We start from the raw sequence: 22,553 nt of genomic DNA on the forward strand, positions 1-22,553 counted from the left end.
GAGTGATCATTTTACAGTAAATACAGGTGAAATAACAGTCAAGTCTTTGTCTTTAATCTATGTGTTTGGTGTTTTTGTCAGACGACTTTGTGGTTATAAAATCAGGATTTCAGCATAGGCGGTCCAGACATGTACTAGGGTTGACCTAAACTTCTTACTGTCAATTTGATGGAAAAATTATCAACAATTCTGAAGTGCAAAGAAGACTGAGGAAAATAGAAAGAAGGCAAAACATCATACCAGGAAATGTTGGAAGAAACAGGTGGGGAGAAAGGATGAAGACTGACTTCGAGGAAGATGAGCACAGAAAACAAGGTGCTTGTCTCTTCAAAGAGAAAAACAGCAACGGAGGTGCTGGGACAGGGCTGCGCTTTATGGAACATTGACATGAGCATGAACAAAAGTCTTCAGCCCATCCACCAAAATTATATAACCCACTGTGTCACATGTTGAACTTACATCAAGTATAACCAATACTAAAATATGTTTAGAGTCACTGTCGATCATCAGGTACTTGAAAAGAAAAGAACATCATAGCTTAAAATGTTGTTGGAAGACAAGGAGAAAAAAATGAAGGTTGAGTTTGAGGAAGATGAGCACAGAAAACAAGGTGCTTGTCTCTTCAGGGAGAAAAACAGCAGTGGAGGTGAGGCAATAGGAGTAGGAAGGAAGGAAAGAGATAAATCAGATGTATGACAGAGACCTTTGGTCAAAGAGCTACAGGAGCTCAGCAGCCTCCTCTCTCTGGTGATGGAAACCTTGGAGGGAACTGAACTCTGCTTTCCACAACTCTTCAACAACTCCTGCAGGAAGACAAAACGTCCTCACTTTGAGGCCATGCTGATTTATATTCTGGTGTCCTCCATTTCTCTGCTCACTGTGACTCTCAACCTGCTGGTCATCATCTCTATCTCCCACTTCAGGTAGATAAATATTTCACTAAATTATAAAACTGGTAGATAGTAATGAAAAGTTAACAATCTGTGGTACACAAACAGTGATTGCCTGATTTCAAACTGTGAAAAAAAGAGTATTTTTTCCTAAATATTCTTTCTTCAATTTCAGATTTGCCTTTATCTGAATTATAATTGATATTACATATAAAATGATGTATTGCTGGTCTTTCTCTCCAGGAAACTCCGAAACTCCACCAACCTCCTCCTTCTCTCTCTGGCTGTCTCAGATTTCTTCGTGGGCCTCCTCATGTTCTTTCAAATTATGCTCATTGACAGTTGCTGGTTCCTCGGTGACCTCATGTGTGTTCTGTATCAGTATCTAGCATATATTATTACGTCTGCCTCAGTAGGAAACATGGTGCTTATATCTGCCGACCGATATGTTGCCATTTGTGATCCTATGCGTTACTCTACCAAAGTCACTCAGAAAACAGTTCAAGGCTGTGTTTGTCTGTGTTGGACAGGTTCTATATCCCTTCAAAGTCTCAATCTGAAGGACAACCTGAAACAACCAGGCAGGTATAACTCCTGTTCTGGAGAGTGTATCATTGGGATTAATTATATTTCTGGACTTGCTGATCTTATTTTGACGTTTATCGTTCCCATTACTGTTATTGTTGTTCTGTACATTAGAGTATTTGTGGTGGCTGTGTCTCAGGCTCGTGCCATGCGCTCCCAGATTGCAGCTGTCAGTCTTGTAACTGCTAAGAAATCTGAGATTAAAGCAGCCAGGGCTCTTGGTGTTGTTGTTGTTGTGTTTCTAATATGTTTCTGTCCATATTATTGTGTTGCTCTTACTAGCCCAGATAACTTAATGAATACTTCATCTGCAACGTTTGTAATAAGTCTGATTTATGTGAACTCCTGTTTAAACCCTATCATCTACGCATTTTTTTACCCATGGTTTAGAAAATCAGTTAAGCTCATAGTTATACTGAAGATACTGCAGCCAGACTCCTGTGACGCCAACATACTGTAGAGAGACACTGAAATGAGACTGTTACTATGAACAGAAAAATGTACTTGTTGGTTGGTGATTTAAAGAAATCATACATGTAAAACTCTGGGTATAAAGAGTTTTGCATATTGTTGTCACTATTAGATGCAAATCATCTCTTAACATTGTGTCTGTTACACTACATTATTCTCTTAGAATGACTCCCTTTTTATTTTAGCTGAAACAGTGAAGCTATTTAGGGTTTGTTCATATTACTGTGCAGTTAATGTCATGACTGTTTCACATTTTTGTTGTGTTTGCTAAAACATGATCCAGCTTTGTGGCTTTTCAAGGCCTTGAGCGCCACAATATCTTCACCCTACATTACACTACATCAATCAACCTAAAAATTGGTATGAATGAGATCGAATGATGTTTTAGCCCGATGTGCATGAGATATCTGGCTGTCAACCATAATCAAAGTAATAACATGAGTTGTGTGGCCAGGTGTATTGACATATTCTCCAGACAGCTGTTGCACGGAGCTTACAAAATTAGGGTTGTTACCACAGAGCTGATTGAGAAAAATAGGCAGAGGCTACCTGCAATGTTTGTTGCCTCACTCAGGAGTCAGAATAATAAAAATAAATATGAATGACATCAAAATGTACTGTAGCCCGTATGAAATCGGATACCTGAATTTCATGAACCAATTTCACACATTATAGAATGACGGGGACGCAGAGAGAAAATTAAATAGGGTACAATTATAGTAAGAAGAAGTATTTAGTTAAGTGGAATCCAAAGTTCAAAGTTCAATGTACGTATAAGTATGCAAATACCATCTTAAAACAGACTTGACAAAATGTGGACCTATCCTTTAGTGTGATATGTCAGAGTAATAAACATAATTTCAACATAATAAATTGTATGCCTAAGTTACTTGGCCTTGTACTATTGTGCTGTCATGACTTGTGCGCTGGGACAGGGCTGCGCTTTATGGAACATTGACATGAGGACGAACCAAAGTCTTCAGCCCATCCACCAAAATTATATAACCCAATATGTCACATGTTGAACTTACATCAAGTATAACCAATACTAAAATATGTTTGGAGTCACTGTCGATCATCAGGTACTTGAAAAGAAAAAACGTCATAGTTTAAAATTTTGTTAGAAGACAAGGAGAAAAAAATGAAGGTTGAGTTTGAGGAAGATGAGCACAGAAAACAAGGTGCTTGTCTCTTTGGATACAAAAACAGCAGTGGAGGTGAGGCAATAGGAGTAGGCAGGAAGGAAAGAGATAAATCAGATGTATGACAAGGACCTTTCAAATTACGGCCACTGACGACTGCTGGTTCCTCTGTGACCTCATGTGTGTTCTGTATCAGTATCTAGCATATATTATTACCTCTGCCTCAGTAGGAAACATGGTGCTTATATCTATTGACCGCTATGTGGCTATTTGTGATCCTCTGCATTATTCTACCAAAGTAACTCAGAAAAGAGTTAAGATCTGTGTTTGTCTGTGTTGGACAAGTTCAATAGTCTTACAAAGTCTAAATCATAAAGAAACAACCAGGGAGGTATAACTCCTGTTCTGGAGAGTGTATCCTTGGCATTACCTACATTGCTGGACTTACAGATCTTTTTTTGACTTTCATTGTTCCCATTACTGTTATTGTTGTTCTGTACATGAGAGTATTTGTGGTGGCTGTGTCTCAGGCTCGTGCCATGCGCTTCCAGGTTACGGCTGTCACTTTTGTAACTGATAAGAAATCTGAGATTAAAGCAGCCAGGGCTCTTGGTGTTGTTGTTGTTGTGTTTCTAATATGTTTCTGTCCATATTATTGTGTTGCTCTCACAAGCCCAGATAACTTAATGAATACTTCATCTGCAACGTTTGTAATAAGTTTGATTTATGTGAACTCCTGTCTAAACCCTATCACCTACGCCTTTTTCTATCCGTGGTTTAGAAAATCAGTTAACCTCATAACCCTTGTTATACTTATATAGAAGCACACTGCATGCATACGGATGAATAAGGGAAAAGCTCTCGACATTTATGTTATACAGAGCTCATAATTATGAGATCTTAATTTTGTAATCATGAAGTACTGATCTTGTAATTTTGAGAAAAGGTTAAGGTGGTTATCAATCATCGCTGTTTGAAAAGGAGAGCATAATGATGCAACATGCTTTAGTCGTCTATCCTATCTACACAATGAATATGAGCTTTAATATGTCTATAATGAAGCACTTAAAAATCTTTTTCTTTTATGAATGCAATGCACCTCTGTAAATCTCTGAATCTATGTACAGTAAATCAGTTAAACAGTTAAATTAGTATCTGGTATAAACTACATTACTGTCACTCAGTTCAACACACACATGGGTTTTTCCGGACAGCTAAAGGAAGTTAGTTTTATGCGGAACTCGCAATGTGTCTTTCTTGACTGGTATGTAACAGCTGTTCATGCTAACATTAACTGTGTAGCAATAGCAAAACTTACAAATAGCTCCTTTTAATGACTCTGCTCTACTTGTGCTAGTTATCCTACATTTGAACATGTCACTCATATCTAAATGGTTGATTGACTAATTATCTGCCTGGCTGTATGTAATTTAAATTTAATTTAATAATTGAATTTAAAAATGTGCTACTTCAGCTCTAATCCAGGTGCCTGTCGCTGTCTGTAGTCACCACTGGGTGGTCTGGAGCAATGTCCCACCCACACTGATTGGTTACACTTCATGAGTAATAGCCTATCAATGCTGAAGGCAACTGTGTACACAGACAGGCACAGACTACAGAGGGAGGTGATGAAGCTGAGGGGAGGGACTTCAGTCCCTGTTGGAGGAAAAAAAATCGCAGTAATAGAGCGATGATGGGAGAAAAAAACTTACATCACTCAACTGTATAATGGATAGTCTTGGTCAAAAACCTGCCAGAACTCGGCAGCTTCTCTCCATCTCTCTCTGATGATGGAGAATGGAACTGAACTCTGCTTTCCACAGCTCTTCAACAATTCCTGCAAAAAACCCACGCCGCCTCAGTCTGATCCAATGTTTGTTTACGTTCTGCTATCCTCCATCTCTCTGCTTACTTCAGCTCTCAACCTGCTGGTCATCATCTCCATCTCCCACTTCAGGCAGATATACTCTCAGCATATGCTAATATATTTTCATGATGATAGTTTATGTGAAGTAATGTCACTTGAGATAGATTTCAATTGTATGCCCTTTAATGTGAATATTTCGGTTAATTTTGTGTTCTAAAAATCCTAGCTGGAATATATGATGTATTCAACAAAATGTAAAGCAGGCACTCCAGAAGTAATCAGCTTACGCTAATATATTTCCATAATGATAATTCATGTGAAGTAATGTCATTGAAGTGGAGCACTGATTTAAATTCTTTTAAATGAATTTTCTGCTTTTTGTTTTAAAATCCTAGCTTGATAATATTACATATTCAAATAAATGTAAACAGAATTTATTGTTAAACATACTAAGCCTGTAACTGCTATTGATGATAATCTTATGTGTGATTGTATTCTTCCTCCCCAGGCAGCTCCATAGCCCCACCAACCTCCTCATCCTCTCCCTGGCTGTCTCAGACCTCCTTGTGGGTCTCCTGCTGATGCCGGTTGAAATCTTTTTCACAGAGGCCTGCTGGTTCCTGGGTGAACTAATGTGTGCTCTGTATTATGTTGCAGTTTTCACCATCACCTCCTCTTCAGTTGGAAATATGGTGCTCATATCGATTGATCGTTATTTGGCTATTTGTGACCCTCTACATTACACCACCAGAGTTACTCTGGGCAGAACAAGAATCTGTGTTTGTCTGTGTTGGATCTGCTCTGTTCTATATAACAGTCTCATTTTAAAAGACTTTCTGAGACAATCTTCTTCACAGAATTCCTGCTATGGAGAGTGTATACTTGTCCTTAGCTACATCACAGGAGCTGTTGACTTTGTTTTTACCTTTATTGGCCCCATTACTGTGATCATATTTCTGTATATGAGAGTATTTGTGGTGGCTGTGTCTCAGGCTCAAGCTGTGCGGCCCCATATTACAGGTGTCACACTCCAGCGCTCAGTGAGATTAACTGCTAAGAAATCTGAGATGAAAGCAGCCAGGACTCTTGGTGTTGTCATAGTTGTGTTTCTAATATGTTTCTGTCCATATTACTCCCCATCCCTTGTGGGTCAGGATATTGAAGATAGTAGTTCATCCACACCCTTTGTAGTCTGGCTGCTGAATTTTAATTCCTGTCTTAACCCTATCATCTATGCCTTTTTCTATCCCTGGTTTAGAAAATCTATCAAAGTCATTGTTACACTGAAGATACTGCAGCCTGACTCCAGTGATACTAAAATACTGTAGTGATGAGTAACATCAATAAACTCTTCTGTGAAGATGGAAATGTATTCACTGTTGTAATCGAGTTGATGTTCTTACATGTTTACGTTTTCAAAGATTCATGAATCATGTTCTCTCTCTCAGGATTAACAGACTATGCGAGGAGGGATGTGGACAATAAACGGAGAGAGAGAAAGAATGTGTACAGCTCTATTGATAAACATAGACTGGGCAAACAGAGCAGCCCTAATCTTCCATGCTTTTAGAGTAGACTTGAACTTTCACTTCACAAAAACATTAGCTGATGCATTATGTGGTTTTATCGGGACAGAATTAGTAAACTGGAAAAACAGAAAAAATTGCTATTAAGGTAGCTCTCTCATCAATGTCACAACTTCAGGGACGGAGACACACTATCTTGCTTCTCAGCACACCAGTTGAGAGCCACTGGTCTGCTAGCCAGCTAGCCAACCATTAAGCCCAAATAACATACGCTACAGCGTCAACATTAGCATGCAAACAAATTTCATATGAGCAGCAGAGCTCACAAGGGCAAAACCTAACCCACTCCTGGGTGAGTACACCTCGCTCTAAGTTCGGAAGGAGCTAAGTTTTGAGTGCACAAACAATGAACAAAACAGTATCAACACAAGTGAATTAAGTTCAGTTGTTGTACTGTAACTGCAATTTGCATTTGAGTAGCAAAACAAGGCAACTTGCATCATAAGAACATGAATATGAAAGATAAATACTGGCCCCTTTAAACCTAAGAAATTTGTCTTATTATATGAGATTTCCCGCTTTAAGTCAACTTTGTTCGAGGTCAGATCAGATAGAGATCTTATATGTCAGAATGCACTCTTTAAGAATAATGTGTGTTCACGCTGGTACCAATCCAGGAGACTGGTACAATCCTACCACAATGAAGATAGCTCATCCCGCTGTTTCAGCTGCCATGTAAATCCGGATTCCTGGAAATCAGGCTGGGAGGCTCGCCATCTACTGGAATTGCTGGATCTTCCTTACTGGATCTTCCCACTCAATGAAAGACCTGACCTGCATTTAAAAACAGACTTGTAGTCTATGCTCTGCTTTCTTTCATGTCGTCTTATGTTCCTCTTAAGTTGTACATCTTCCTAGATCATAACATCATCAAAGTAGAGTGCAGACTGAATGCACATACTTATTGCACATAACATATTGAGAACTATGTTACTCACTAGTTCAACCTAGAAACCCTTAATGATAGTAAAATTATTTTGTTGTAAAAAAAAAAATTAGAATTAAACTGTTCAAGCTTAACCAATATTTGTGCAAACATAGAAACATATCTTACACATAAAACATTACACCTACAAACTTTACTTTGTCAGTGAAAGCAAAAATAAACACACAATAATTTTCAAAATTCCGCAGTTCACCGTTTCTTATTAAAAATACTGCTTGGAAAATAAATTATCTAGCAACATAAGGAGTACGTAGGAAGAAATTCACGTTTCTTTCAGTAACACGGTGAATAATTACTACGAAACTTACATTTTATGCAACAAAAACGTTGCCCTTCAGACACTTTAGACACTTGATATTCACAAACCACAGTAAAACTCTAGAATGAGCTTTAGGTGGAAATAACTTCGTTGCTAACACACAACAAAACTAGCAAAAATAGAGTTGGGAAGCTAGTTTACCGAAGCAAGTACAAAGGGGCACTTCCGGCGGTCTCGTGGCTTCTGCAGGGAAACCGCTTCTCCGTCACCTGGCAACAGCTCTGACTTCAGTCTCTATCTCGACCGTTCTTCTTTTGTTTAGCAAAACGTTCTTTCAACCGAGCGGCTACTGCTAGCTCTTGTCCGTCTCAACTATGGACCCTCCCCTCGCTCGCAAAAAACGCACTGCCAAACGTAAACGTGTTAAATTTAAAAAGGAGTGTGAATGAGTGAAATAAAAGATTTTACTAAGTTATCATTACTGCAATATATAAAAACAGAAATAAAAGCATTAACTTAAATCTTAAGTCAAACGTTCAATTGTTTATAACTTTATTAATTTCTATTTTAACCTGTTTTTGCCCAGCTTGGTTACAACAGTTAGAGCCTTAAGCTGTAGACTAATGTTTCACTGAAAACTGCTCTGCCATTGCAAAGCAACTCTCCCCTGAGAGGCATTAAGCATGACAGACCAACCTCAGAGGGTACAAAATTTTAGTGCCAAAAACTGCATTTCTTTGAATGACCCTTTTTTTTTTTTTTTTTTACTGTTGTCTGTGTTGTTCTGTTCTAGCAGGAGAAATCACAGTAGCTTTATTGCAGATCAACTTCTGTTAGGGCATGTACATGTGACATGTCTTGCTATGGTTGCGTGGACAAATTTAGGTTCGAAACCATCATTGTGAGGTCACTTTGGGCAGTCCTCACAGTTTCAAAGAGCTTTTTGAGGGACACCTGCAGTGACTGAGGTTCAGCTGTATGTTCATCCTTTACAATCCTCAGGGTATTATCTGTTATGTAAGTGTTCCTAAGTGGTGACACTCCTCCTCACATGTTTGAGACCCTGAGTGGGTCTGTATGGGAGTTTCTATCAACCAGCCTATATATGGTGCCGTTATGCCAGTATGTCATGTACTCACATTTTGTGTGTGCTCATTAACTTATTTTAGAACTGTTTCCCATGAACCCCATGATACGCCCAGGTTAAGAACCATGGATCTAAACAATGCAGGTTTATGATGGAGGAAATGCATTTAAGATGATTGATCTTAAGGTTACACACACATATGCATACACATAATGTGTTTTGTGAGTAACACTAAATGCAAACATACAGCAAAACAATCACAGGGTGACTTTAAGGTTTGACAGCATGGGCGATTATCTGATGACTAAAACATACCTGTTGATAAGGACAAGTGTCCCTCATGGGAAAAACAAGCCTGTAAAGCAGGTTTTATTACCAGCCAAATATAGACTCCCATTGAGACCTGTCATACCTGTCAGAAGAAACTATCACGCTCCTTCTTTCACATAACATACCTGCTGTAAGTCAGCAACTTGAGCCTTTAAGAACTGCCAATCTTCCACATTGTTCCAGGTTTGGCTGCTGTTTTTTGTTGACTTTAAAGTGTAACTACATATCCAGTTGCATGTCTGCTGCAAGCTCTATCTGCTGATTTGTTCATCAGGACTCTTAGCTATTTCATCTCAGTGTTTCAGAGTTTCCAGAGTGGTTAAAGCTCAGTTTTTTGGCTCTTATCAGCAACTTCCTTGTGTGAGAAAGAACATGTTTTAGTCCCGATGACCCTGTGTCTGAATTGAGGAGAATCAAGTACAGGTGCTGAATACCAGATTGACATACTAGGTAAAACAAAGTTTGCCAACTAAACCATGTCAGCTGAGGCAAACTACGGCTTGTACCTCTTATTCAAGTTTGCCCCTTGAATGTGTTAATCCCAGTCTTCTACCCAGGGTTGTAGACTCCAGTCCTTCTCTGGTGGTGGCAGCACTTTAAAGGTAAAAATGTATCACAACTTGGCCTGAAACAGTATGAAGTCTTTGGTAACTTGCAATAAGCATTATTGAGACGATTGAAACACAAGCTAAAGAAATCTAAATTAAAGCATTTAATGAAGATAACAGTCATCAACACACATTAAATTTGTGCCCAAAAAAAAGGAGAAAAAAACAAAGCTTCCTCAAAAGCGATAGAGGATATTCAATCGTTCTCCCAGGCAGCGTGGTCACAGTTCTCCCTGTACATTTACTTTGACTTGTAAAATATGTGAAGGGCCCCTTCAAGGCAAGAGAGATTTGCTCTTTTCATCACATGTTCAAGTCTTTCATCATATGTTCAACTGTTCTGCCACTACTGCTGCAAAAATTCACCTGTTCAACATGTGCATGCTGCTGGACCCTGTGGCTATGACCTGACAGTAACATTCGTTCCACTACTTTTCACTTTGTTGAGCAAAGAGAGAAAGCTAAGAAAGAGCAGTATATGGTGCAACAAGTTATTTTTCTCCCTGGTTTCCACAGGCCTCATACAGGCTGCCCTACCTTATTGCTACAGGTTGTTTGGGGTAATAGAGATTGAAGGGAAGACCTACCGACACAACTCAGGGCTGAAAAAAGTGCTTCATCACCTCTGAACGTAGTTTTAGTTACAGATAATATCATCCTAAAAAAGACACTGGAATTGAACATCAGTCAGAAATAACGCAGACAAATACAGGGCTCTTTATAGTAAAGGAGTAAATATCAGTCTAAATATGATTTTAACTAGAGGTAGTGCATTAAAAATCCAGCAGAGGCGTCTTTTATTTTTGTTGTTCTACCAAGTTTGATGATTTGTGTGTGAGTCTCGGCATCTAGGAGCCCAGGTTGAATGTGTCACTATCTTGTGTCCATTTCCTAAGTACATTAGCATGTCCCACCCTTTGATAATAATGAGCCCAAATGCGTGACATGTGTGTAATATAATTTTTATTTGTTATTATTAAATGTTTTTACTATAAAATATGTATAGCTTACATTTCCACAGATATTAAAATTTAAGGAGAAAAAGTTGATGATGTGCTTTTATACAGTACATTTTCCACCTCTGCCTTACACTTGTTTCTCTTACCTGGCTTATGTTGTGTGAATTTACAATGCAGAATACACAAGCATGATCCATACAAACTCAGTGTTTCCCCTTTGTTTCCCCTTTTTCAGACAGAGAAGACTTACTGAGGATGTCTGTCGCTGTTTTTAAATAAATGCACATGTAAAGTATCACTAAAGTGCACATAATAATGCAAATTTCAGTGACATAACAAAATGAGAAATTATGGAAAACTGACTCATGTGACATAAGATATTCCTGTAACACTACATTAAAGGTGTCCTGCTTTTCAGTTTCTACATATTTAGATTAAATCACTGACACTGCTGCATGAAGAAATGATTTTTCTGCCTAGAAAATGTCACATTTTTCTTCCAGTATCTATGTTCAACATTTTGGCATCAAAAAATGCCAACAGCATTTCTTTATTTGGATAAGGATCCTTAAATTTATTTGACTGTCTTAAATACGTCTCAAGATTGAGTGGCTCCACTCTCTCTATGCTATCTTGGCCTCACAGGAGCCAGGCTTCATTATTTGAAGTGTAACAATGAGTTTAACTGATTTTCTAAACCAGGGATAGAAAAAGGCGTAGATGATAGGGTTTAGACAGGAGTTGAAATAGAACAGACATATTACAAACGCAACAGATGAAGCATTGAGCAAAGTGTCTTGGCCTGTAAGTGTGACACAAAAATATGGGCAGAGACATATTAGAAACACAACGATAACGACGCCAAGAGTCCTGGCTGCTTTCATCTCAGATTTCTTAGCAGCTACTTTCACTGAACCTTGGAGTGTGACAGCTGCAATGTGAGAGCGCATGGCACGAGCCTGAGACACAGCCACCACAAATACTCTCAGATACAGAAGTGTGATGACAGTGACAGGACCAGAAAAAGACAAAAACAGATCAACGAGTCCAGCAACATAATCAATAACAACCACACACTCTCCAAAGCAGGAGTTATACCTGCCCGGTTGTGTCAAGTTGTCCATCAGCAGCAGACTGTGACAGACAGCAGCACACAGCCAACACACACAAACACACACTTTAACTGTTTTCTGAGTGACTTTGGTGGCGTAATGCAGAGGATCACAAATAGCCACATAGCGGTCGACTGATATGAGCACCATAGTTCCTATCGAGGCAGATGTAATAATGTAGTCCAAAACATAATACAGAACACACATGAAGTCACCGAGGAACCAGCAGCCGTCTATGAGCACAATCTGAAAGGACATGAGGAGGCCCACGAAGAAGTCCGAGACAGCCAGAGAGAGGAGGAGGAGGTTGGTGGGGGTGTGGAGCTGCCTGGAGAGGTAGGAGAGCAACATAATTATTGTCGTAGTGTCGATGATCCAGCAGATTACAGCCATGATTGAAAAGCATTATTTAAAAACATCACACTTTTCCTTCACAGTCTTGACATCTGGTTATTTTTATGTTCTGATATGTTCTAATAAAAAAAAGATTCGACTACTTGAAGTGGGAGATGGAGATGATGACCAGCAGGTTGAGAGTCACAGTCAGCACAGAGATGGAGGACAGTATGATGTAAGTGAGCATAGATACAGAGCGAGGACGCATGGTCTTCCTGCAGGAGGAGTTGAGGAGTTGTGGAAAGCAGAGCTCAGCTTCTTCGATGTTTTTCATCATCGTCATCGTCAGATCATCAGAGGAGATGAGAAGCTGCTGAGCTCCATCAGCTTTCTGCCTGAAGCTCTCCGTCACATCTTTGAATTATCTCTCCACACCCCCTTCCCTCCCTCTCGCTCTCTGGTGACAGTTTTCTTTCAGTAGTAGTAACTGACCTTTTGTTTACTAATGTGCCGTGAACCTGCATAAGCTCATGATGTAAATGTCTCTGCTAGCTGCCCAGGTGGCCACACCCACAAAGCAGCAGCCCTTTTTTTGTGCAAGGTAGCTCTGTTTCGAGGGTCCTGAAATCATTGTTGAAATATCATGATGGAGTTGCTACTGTACAGACGCTAATACATATGATGTTCCTCTTTCAATGCAGGCAGCTCCACACCCCCACCTAAGTGACCACATGTGTACTCTGTGCGGTGTGTTAGATTTAAATGTTGACCTGCATCCGTGTGTGATGCCTATAGATTTACCTGTACAGAAATGGAAAAATGCTTCCAAGCTAATGGGTGGATACAATACGATACGATACGATGTGATGCGATGCGATGCGATACGATACGGTACGTCACGATACGATATGATACGATATGTTACAATACAATATGATGCGATACGATACAATACGATACAATACGATACGATACGATACAATATGATACGATATGATACGATATGATACGATACGATACAATACAATATGATACAATACAATACAATATGATACGATATGATACAATACAATATGATACAATACGATACAATACAATATGATATGATACGATACGATACAATACAATATGATACGATACGATACGATACAATACAATATGATAGGATACGATACGATACGATATGATACGATACAATATGATACGATACGATACGATATAATACGATATGATACGATACGATACGATACGATATGATACAATACGATACGATACAATACGATATGATACGATACGATACGATATGATACGATACAATATGATACGATACGATACGATACGATACAATACAATATGATAGGATACGATAATAATAATACAATACAATATGAATTTGATTGCAAAAATCCTTCATCCAGACAAAATACTATTTTGATAGCAAAGTTAATTGCTCTTGTTTTGATCTGTCAAGTTCAATGAAACCAGTAACTGCGTGGGTGTTTCGACAAAGTTTGACAAGTATGAGTTTCATACATGAAGGATGTACACTGACATAAAAGTTTGGTAGAAAGCTTCTTGAAGTGTTGTACTAATTTGTGTTGCTTAGCTGTGTTTGTTCTGTCCCCCTCATATGTATAAAGAGAATGACAAATCAATGGAAACATCCTTAAATTTAATGTAATCAAAAACACCACTGATCATATCAGAGTTACCTTTGTTTTTGTTGCACATTTTTTCCGCAGATTTATATCTGCTTGAGTCCTGTCCCTGCTTATGTGTCTCTATGAATGCTTTGTAACCAGAGCTGGACATTAGCAACATCATGCAACCACACCCTTTATGCCAGCAGTCAGGACAGTGATATGAGACACAGTAGCACAGAACATTGGGTGTCCCTTCAGCATTATCCTGTCTTCCCCAGGGCAGATGCTTCCTATTGCACCAGTAAGAAGAATGACTGGGTCTGTGAATCAAGTTTGAAAGGCAGTAGAAGAAGATACCTCAGAACAGTGGTGCCAACATCTGGTTTGGGAGAGATTTTCCACCTTTCCATGCTCTATGGATATGTTCAACCAGTCTAGATATAATCAGGTGGGTGGGGCGGATTAGGGAGAGATGGAAATCAGTCCTGGGGCTCTCCGGGAACAGAAATGGTGGAAAGGCCTACTGATTCTTCATCTAGTAGTCTTGATGATGAACAGCCGAGTCACCAGCCTTTTTTTCACAGCCCCTCTCTACTCCTGATGTAAGACCTCCTTTTGCCCATGGGTGATGAGTACCCTAAGTCTGGGTACTGAATATATTACAAGTCAGAGTCTCTTTCTCACCTGGGCTTACTATGACGGAACAAACTCTGATGTGGTTGCTGCTTAGGTTGTTCAGTACAACAGCAAACTCACATGCTGCTCGTATTAGCTCCTGTATATACTCACCGGCCTTGGCACTTCCTGTCCATACCTTCTAGCTTGTATGCTAAAAGATACAGAAGACATTGCTATGGGGCAGGTCACATTGGTTCCTTCAGTACATTGACAATGAACTTACTCCTCAGTGTCAGAGGAGCACCCAGGTTTTCAGTTACCTGGACAGCTAGATGAGTCACGCTTTATCACACAGATGCAGTAAGTGAAGCTGCACAGTTGTTGCAGTTGTGAGGTGACATGTGTCCAGAAACTGTCCGTTCTTTGCCTAGTCCTTTTCAGGTCTTGCTCTAGGATTTAACTTTCTAAAGAAAACATGTCAGTTCATTATTTTGCTATTACACCAGAGAACCTCATGCCTGCTGTATGCATGTATTTAAGTTGATGCTAATAAAGTGGTGTTTCTGAGGTCAATGGTTGGGGCCTTCCCTCCTTAAACTGTCCATTCCTTTTGTTGGCCTGTTACAGACTTGGCTGTATTTTGGTGTACTGTCACAGTTAAAGATTCACTGACAGTAGAAAGTGCAAGATGAAAATGATGACTTCAGATGAACAAAGAGGAGGGACTTCAGTTTGATTGAAAGAAAGAATTGCCGTAGAGCAGAAGAGACACAAATGGATGAGGAGGAGAAAAGATATAAATCAGCTGTATGTGTGAGAGGTTTGGTCACAAAGCTGCAGGAGCTCAGCAACTTCTCCTCTCATCATCCTTTTCTCTCATGATGGAGACCCTGGAAGACACTGAACTCTGCTTCCCACAACTCCTCAACTCCTCCTGTCGGAAGAAAAAGCGCTCTGAGTCTGAGGCTGTGCTTGTTTACATTGTGCTGTCCTCCATCTCTCTGCTCACTGCAACTCTCAACCTGCTGGTCGTCATCTCCATCTCCCACTTCAAGTAGCAAAATAGTTCTGTTCTGTTCTGTTTCTGAGTGTGATGCACGTACAGAAATTCATGGGTCATGGGAAATTTTCAGATGTGATGATGTGTTGATGTATAATTTTAATCACTGCTTTGTTGAATTTTACCATGGATTATGTCTCTGAATATCATGATGGAGTTGCTACTGTACAGATGCTAACACATATGATGTTCCTCTTTCAATGCAGGCAGCTCCACACCCCCACCAACCTCCTCCTCCTCTCTCTGGCTGTCTCAGATTTCTTCGTGGGCCTCCTCATGTCCTTTCAGATTCTCCTCTCAGACGGCTGCTGGTTTCTCAGTGACCACATGTGTACTCTGCACGTCGTGTTAGATTACATCATCACATCTGCCTCAGTAGGAACCATGGTGCTCATATCAGTCGACCGCTATGTAGCCATTTGTGACCCTCTGCATTACCCCAACAAAGTCACTGTGAGAGGAGCCTCAATCTGCACTTGTCTTTGTTGGCTGTGTTCTGTTCTGTACAACAGTCTCGTAATAAAGGAGAACTTCGCACAACCAGGCAGGTACAACTCCTGCACTGGAGAGTGTGTAGTTGTCATTAACCATATAGCAGGAATTGTTGACATTGTTTTGACCTTTATTGGTCCTGTCACTGTCATCATTGTTCTGTATATGAGAGTATTCGCGGTGGCTGTGTCTCAGGCTCGCGCCATGCGCTCTCATGTCGCAGCTCTCAAGCGTCAGCGTTCAGAGACTGTGTTCGCCAAGAAATCTGAGATGAAAGCAGCCAGGACTCTTGGTGTTGTTGTAGTTGTGTTTCTGACGTGCCTTTGCCCGTATTACTGTTCCTCTCTTGTAAGCCAGAACACCCTGTTTGGTGTCACATCAGTGCCCATTGAGATCTGGTTGTTCTATTTTAGCTCCTGTCTAAACCCGGTGATCTATGCTTTTTGTTACCCCTGGTTTCTGAAATCCGTCAAGATCATTGTCACATTTAAGATACTGCAGCCTGACTCCTGTGAGACCTGCATACTGTAGAGAGAGAATCTGTAGTCTCTGACATGACAGCTTTTCTGTGAAGGACTGAAACATGTACTGATATCACTGAATTTACAAATTCCAAAGCCTGGACAAATATAAATTATGTCATGCAGTTTAACACAGCTGCAAGGACATAATTATCTATTAAAGTATTTGTCAACATTTCTGTGAGTACATATTTTATATTATTATATCTATGTTTTACTATATTACCATTCATTGTCTGGTTGTACAGCAGCCTCCACGTACGGCTGTTCACAGCAGCATTCATAGTTGTTAACAAATATATTAACAAATGCTTACATCTGCTTACAACTACAATGTAGTGTTTTCTAAAGCAAAAAGGAATTGAAAGTAAAGTTGCTTTTTAAATTTTTTAATTGAGAAATTTTAACTGAGTGTGTAGCCTGTAGATTTCATTATGAACTGGGTCGTGGTTCTAACTCCGATTGTTGAAAGATTGTTAAGAATGTGAGTCTGGTTTTGGGGAAGTGAATCCCTACAGGACTCTGCTCCCACATGGTTCACCTTTGGGCCTCTTCTCAGTGCTGTTTAACTAAATGCATTTAACCAAATGCAATGAGGCATTTTTTCTATAGCTGTTCTGTCCAAAAACCCAAATTTTGGTCATTAAAAGATGTCACTGCAATAAAACCTTTGAGCAACAAATCTCTACACTGACAAATGTCGAAGTCAAGTGTTTATATCGTCAGGTTTTCTGTAGGGTGATGCAGTTAAGTTCCAAACTGATGCCATTTCGTTGTTTCAGGCAGACTTTTCTGAGATTGAACATATCCCACTCTCTGAAATAGGTATATAAAGAAAGTAGCCTAATTTATATTTACAACATGTATTTATAACCTGAAAATCATATCCGAGCAGCATAATGTAGTTAGAGTTGATAAATATGTCTGTCATAGTGAACCAACAGGCCTGCCCAGTGGTGTTTTATTTAAATATATAGTATATATACTGTATATATAAATATATATATATATATATAATATATAATGATTGCCCTAATATGTCTTGAGTTAATATATCAAAATTTTATGAAACAGAGAGTGGGTAGAATTTGCAGCTGTTATTTAAATGTTGACCTGCATCTCTGTGTGATGCCTATAGATTTACCTGTACAGAAATGGAAAAAATGCTCCCAAGCCACTGGGTGGATACGATACGATACGATACGATACGATACGATACGATGCGACACGATACGATACGTCACAATACGATATGATACGACACGATACGATATGTTAAAATACGATACGATGTGATACGATAAGATACGATACGATACGATACAATACAATATGATACGGTATGATACAATACGATACAATACGATATGATACGATACAATACAATATGATACGATACAATACGATATGATACGATACAATACGATATGATACGATACAATACAATATGATACGATACAATACGATACGATACAATACGATACAATATGATAGGATACGATATGATAGGATACGATATGATACAATACAATATGAATTTGATTGCAAAAATCCTTCATCCAGACAAAATACTATTTTGATAGCAAAGTTAGCAAGGTTTAATTGCTCTTGTTTTGATCTGTCAAGTTCAATGAAACCAGTAACTGCGTGGGTGTTTTGACAAAGTTTGACAAGTATGAGTTTCATACATGAAGGATGTACACTGACATAAAAGTTTGGTAGGAACTTCTTGAAGTGTTGTACTGATTTGTTTTGCTTAGCTGTGTTTGTTCTGTCCCCCGATGAATACCCTAAGTCTGGGTGCTGAATATATTACAAGTCAGAGTCTCTTTCTCACCTGGGCTTACTATGACGGAACAAAATCTGATGTGGTTGCTGCTTAGGTTGTTCAGTACAACAGCAAACTCACATGCTGCTCGTATTAGCTCCTGTATGTACTCACCGGCCTTGGCACTTCCTGTCCATACCTTCTAGCTTGTATGCTAAAAGATACAGAAGACATTGCTATGGGGCAGGTCACATCGGTTCCTTCAACACATTGACAATGAACTTACTCCCCAGTGTCAGAGGAGCATCCAGGTTTTCAGTTACCTGGACAGCTAGATGCTGCACAATTTATCACACAGATGCAGTAAGTGAAGCTAAACACCTTCACCCTTCTTCCTCCTCTGCCAGCCTCCCTGTGGAGGGTCAGCCAGGTGTTCTCGGAGGCTCCAAATTAGCAATAGAAACTGAGGATGACAGTGAGGCAAGAACTGTTAGAGGGCAGTTCTTGACAGATATTGTCCCAATCAATCAAACAGGGGATGTTATTGCAGTTGTGAGGCAACATGAGTCCAGAAACTTTCCGTTCTTTGCCTAGTCCTTTTCAGGTCATGCTCTTTCTAAAGTAAACATGTCAGTTCATCACCAGAGAACCTCATGCCTGCTGTATGCATGTATTTTAGTTGATGCTAATAAAGTGGTGTTTCTGAGGTCAATGGTTGGGGCCTGTCCATTCCTTCTGTTGGCCTGTTACAGATGTGGCTGTATTTTGTATTTTGGTGTACTGTCACAGTTAAACACTCACTGACAGAAGGAAGTGCAAGATGAAAATGATGACTTCAGAGGAACAAAGAGGAGGGACTTCAGTTTGATTGAAAGAAAGAATTGCCGTAGAGCAGAACAGACACAAATGGATGAAGAGGAGAAAAGAGATAAATCAGCTGTATGTGTGAGAGGTTTGGTCACAAAGCTGCAGCAGCTCAGCAACTTCTCCTCTCATCATCCTTTTCTCTCATGATGGAGACCCTGGAAGACACTGAACTCTGCTTCCCACAACTCCTCAACTCCTCCTGTTGGAAGAAAAAGCGCTCTGAGTCTGAGGCTGTGCTTGTTTACATTGTGCTGTCCTCCATCTCTCTGCTCACTGCAACTCTCAACCTGCTGGTCGTCATCTCCATCTCCCACTTCAAGTAGCAAAATATTTAATCTGTTTCTGAGTGTGATGCACGTACAGAAATTCATGGGTCATGGGAAATTTTTCACATATGATGATGTGTTGATGTATAATTTTAATCACTGCTTTGTTGAATTTTACCATGGATTATGTCTCTGAAATATCATGATGGAGTTGCTACTGTACAGATGCTAACACATATGATGTTCCTCTTTCAATGCAGGCAGCTCCACACCCCCACCAACCTCCTCCTCCTCTCTCTGGCTGTCTCAGATTTCTTCGTGGGCCTCCTCATGTCCTTTCAGATTCTCCTCTCAGACGGCTGCTGGTTTCTCAGTGACCACATGTGTACTCTGTACGGTGTGTTAGATTACATCATCACATCTGCCTCAGTAGGAACCATGGTGCTCATATCAGTCGACCGCTATGTAGCCATTTGTGACCCTCTGCATTACCCCAACAAAGTCACTGTGAGAGGAGCCTCAATCTGCACTTGTCTTTGTTGGGTGTGTTCTGTTCTGTACAACAGTCTCGTAATAAAAGAAAACTTCGCACAACCAGGCAGGTACAACTCCTGCACTGGAGAGTGTGTAGTTGTCATTAACTATATAGCAGGAGTTGTTGACGTTGTTTTGACCTTTATTGGTCCTGTCACTGTCATCATTGTTCTGTATATGAGAGTATTCGCGGTGGCTGTGTCTCAGGCTCGCGCCATGCGCTCTCATGTCGCAGCTCTCAAGCGTCAGCGTTCAGAGACTGTGTTCGCCAAGAAATCTGAGATGAAAGCAGCCAGGACTCTTGGTGTTGTTGTAGTTGTGTTTCTGACGTGCCTTTGCCCGTATTACTGCACCTCTCTCGCAGGCCCGAACACTGTCACCACTGTCCCCTTAGAGACCTGGCTGTTCTATTTCAACTCCTGTCTAAACCCGGTGATCTATGCTTTTTGTTACCCCTGGTTTCTGAAATCCGTCAAGATCATTGTCACATTTAAGATACTGCAGCCTGACTCCTGTGAGACCTGCATACTGTAGAGAGAGAATCCGTAGTCACTGACATGACAGCTTTTCTGTGAAGGACTGAAACATGTACTGATATCACTGAATTTACAAATTCCAAAGCCTGGACAAATATAAATTATGTCATGCAGTTTAACACAGCTGCAAGGACATAATTATCTATTAAAGTATTTGTCAACATTTCTGTGAGTACATATTTTATATTATTATATCTATGTTTTACTATATTACCATTCATTGTCTGGTCGTACAGCAGCCTCCACGTATGGGTGTTCACAGCAGCATTCATAGTTGTTAATATATTAACAAATGCTTACATCTGCTTACAACTACAATGTAGTGTGTTCTAAAGCAAAAAGGAATTGAAAGTAAAGTTGCTTTTTAAATGAGAAATTTTAGTGTGTAGCCTGTATATTTCATTATGAACCGGGTCGTGGTTCTAACTCCGATTGTTGAAAGATAGTTATGAATGTGAGTCTGGTTTTGGGGAAGTGAATCCCTACAGGACTCTGCTCCCACATGGTTCACCTTTGGGCCTCTTCTCAGTGCTGTTTAACTAAATGCATTTAACCAAATGCAATGAAGCATTTTTTTCAATAGCTGCTCTGTCCAAAAACCCAAATTTTGGTCATTAAAAGATGTCACTGCAATAAAACCTTTGACCAACAAACCTCTACACTGACAAATGTCGAAGTCAAGTGTTTATATCGTCAGGTTTTGTCACGGGTTAAAGGTAAGTCGGACCCAAATGCAGCCAACACATTGGGGACGGTGCAGACAGGTTTATTTGACACAAGATCCAGAGAACAACAGCGAGACAGCAGGGATAAACAGGCAACAAGAACAAAACAAGGACAAACCCAGAGATGAACAGGACTTGAACAGCTTGGAGACGAACCCAGAAACAAACAGATGAACCAACCCAGACAAAGGAAAGCACAAAGACTATATAGACAAGGGAGGCAAGGGTGATTGAACACAGGTGAAACACATTAGGACACACAAGGAAACCAATTACAAAATAAAACAGTAAGTGCAAAAATTCCAAAACAAAACTAACAAAAAGTGTTTGCCATAGCAAACCATGACAGGTTTTCAGTAGGGTGATGCAGTTAAGTCCCAAACTGATGCCATTTCGTTGTTTCAGGCAGACTTTTCCGAGATTGAACATATCCCACACTCTGAAATAGGTATATAAAGAAAGTAGCCTAATTTATATTTACAACATGTATCTATAACCTGAAAATCATATCCGAGCAGCATAATGTAGTTAGAGTTGATAAATATGTCTGTCCTAGTGAACCAACAGGCCTGCCCAGTGGTGTTTTATTTAAATATACTGTATATATACTGTATATATATATATATATACTGTATATATATATATGATATATAATGATTGCCCTAATATGTCTTGACTTAATATATCAAAGTCTTATGAAACAGAGAGTGGGTAGAATTTGCAACTGTTATTTAAATGTTGACCTGCATCCCTGTGTGATTCCTATAGATTTACCTGTACAGAAATGGAAAAATGCTCCCAAGCTATTAGGTGGCTACGATACGATATGATACGATACGATACGATACGATACGATACGATACAATGTGATACCATATGCCACGATACGATATGATAAAGCAGGTTTTATTACCAGCCAAATATAGACTCCCATTGAGACCTGTCATACCTGTCAGAAGAAACTATCACGCTCCTTCTTTCACATAACATACCTGCTGTAAGTCAGCAACTTGAGCCTTTAAGAACTGTCAGTCTTCCACATTGTTCCAGGTTTGGCTGCAGTTTTTTGTTGACTTTAATGTGTAACTACATATCCAGTTGCATGTCTGCTGCAAGCTCTATCTGCTGATTTGTTCATCAGGACTCTTAGCTCTTTTTAATCTCAGTGTTCCAGAGTGTTTAAATCTCAGTTTAAAAGAAAACTGGAATTGAACATCAGTCAGAAATAAGGCAGACAAATACAGGGCTCTTTATAGTAAAGGAGTAAATATCAGTCTAAATATGATTTTAACTAGAGGTAGTGCATTAAAAATCCAGCAGAGGCGTCTTTTATTTTTGTTGTTCT

The 22,553-nt window shown here is 39.7% G+C and overlaps 5 protein-coding genes across 5 annotated transcripts; 4 read left to right on the forward strand and 1 right to left on the reverse strand.

Moving 5' to 3' along the window:
* The first annotated feature begins 670 nt into the window (after positions 1 to 670).
* LOC130177720 (trace amine-associated receptor 13c-like) lies at positions 671 to 1,935 on the forward strand. Its single transcript, XM_056389645.1, has 2 exons — positions 671 to 923; positions 1,134 to 1,935. The coding sequence occupies exons 1-2, from the start codon at positions 751 to 753 to the stop codon at positions 1,933 to 1,935; spliced, it is 975 nt and encodes a 324-aa protein (XP_056245620.1). The 5' UTR covers positions 671 to 750.
* Positions 1,936 to 4,875: 2,940 nt separating this feature from the next.
* LOC130177719 (trace amine-associated receptor 13c-like) lies at positions 4,876 to 6,283 on the forward strand. Its single transcript, XM_056389642.1, has 2 exons — positions 4,876 to 5,045; positions 5,464 to 6,283. The coding sequence occupies exons 1-2, from the start codon at positions 4,876 to 4,878 to the stop codon at positions 6,281 to 6,283; spliced, it is 990 nt and encodes a 329-aa protein (XP_056245617.1).
* Positions 6,284 to 11,353: 5,070 nt separating this feature from the next.
* Positions 11,354 to 12,515, reverse strand: LOC130177631 (trace amine-associated receptor 13c-like). Its single transcript, XM_056389526.1, has 2 exons — positions 12,340 to 12,515; positions 11,354 to 12,170 (listed from the first exon to the last, which is right to left on the reverse strand). The coding sequence occupies exons 1-2, from the start codon at positions 12,513 to 12,515 to the stop codon at positions 11,354 to 11,356; spliced, it is 993 nt and encodes a 330-aa protein (XP_056245501.1).
* Positions 12,516 to 15,317: 2,802 nt separating this feature from the next.
* Positions 15,318 to 16,522, forward strand: LOC130177912 (trace amine-associated receptor 13c-like). The gene is made up of 2 exons (XM_056389924.1): positions 15,318 to 15,493; positions 15,706 to 16,522. Exons 1-2 carry the CDS (start codon positions 15,318 to 15,320, stop codon positions 16,520 to 16,522), a joined length of 993 nt encoding a protein of 330 aa, XP_056245899.1.
* A 2,768-nt stretch (positions 16,523 to 19,290) lies between these two features.
* Positions 19,291 to 20,481, forward strand: LOC130177917 (trace amine-associated receptor 13c-like). Its single transcript, XM_056389930.1, has 2 exons — positions 19,291 to 19,466; positions 19,674 to 20,481. The coding sequence occupies exons 1-2, from the start codon at positions 19,291 to 19,293 to the stop codon at positions 20,479 to 20,481; spliced, it is 984 nt and encodes a 327-aa protein (XP_056245905.1).
* The last annotated feature ends 2,072 nt before the right edge of the window (positions 20,482 to 22,553 follow it).

The sequence above is a fragment of the Seriola aureovittata genome, chromosome 11 (assembly GCF_021018895.1).
Source record: "Seriola aureovittata isolate HTS-2021-v1 ecotype China chromosome 11, ASM2101889v1, whole genome shotgun sequence".
Classification (NCBI taxonomy): Eukaryota; Metazoa; Chordata; class Actinopteri; order Carangiformes; family Carangidae; genus Seriola; species Seriola aureovittata.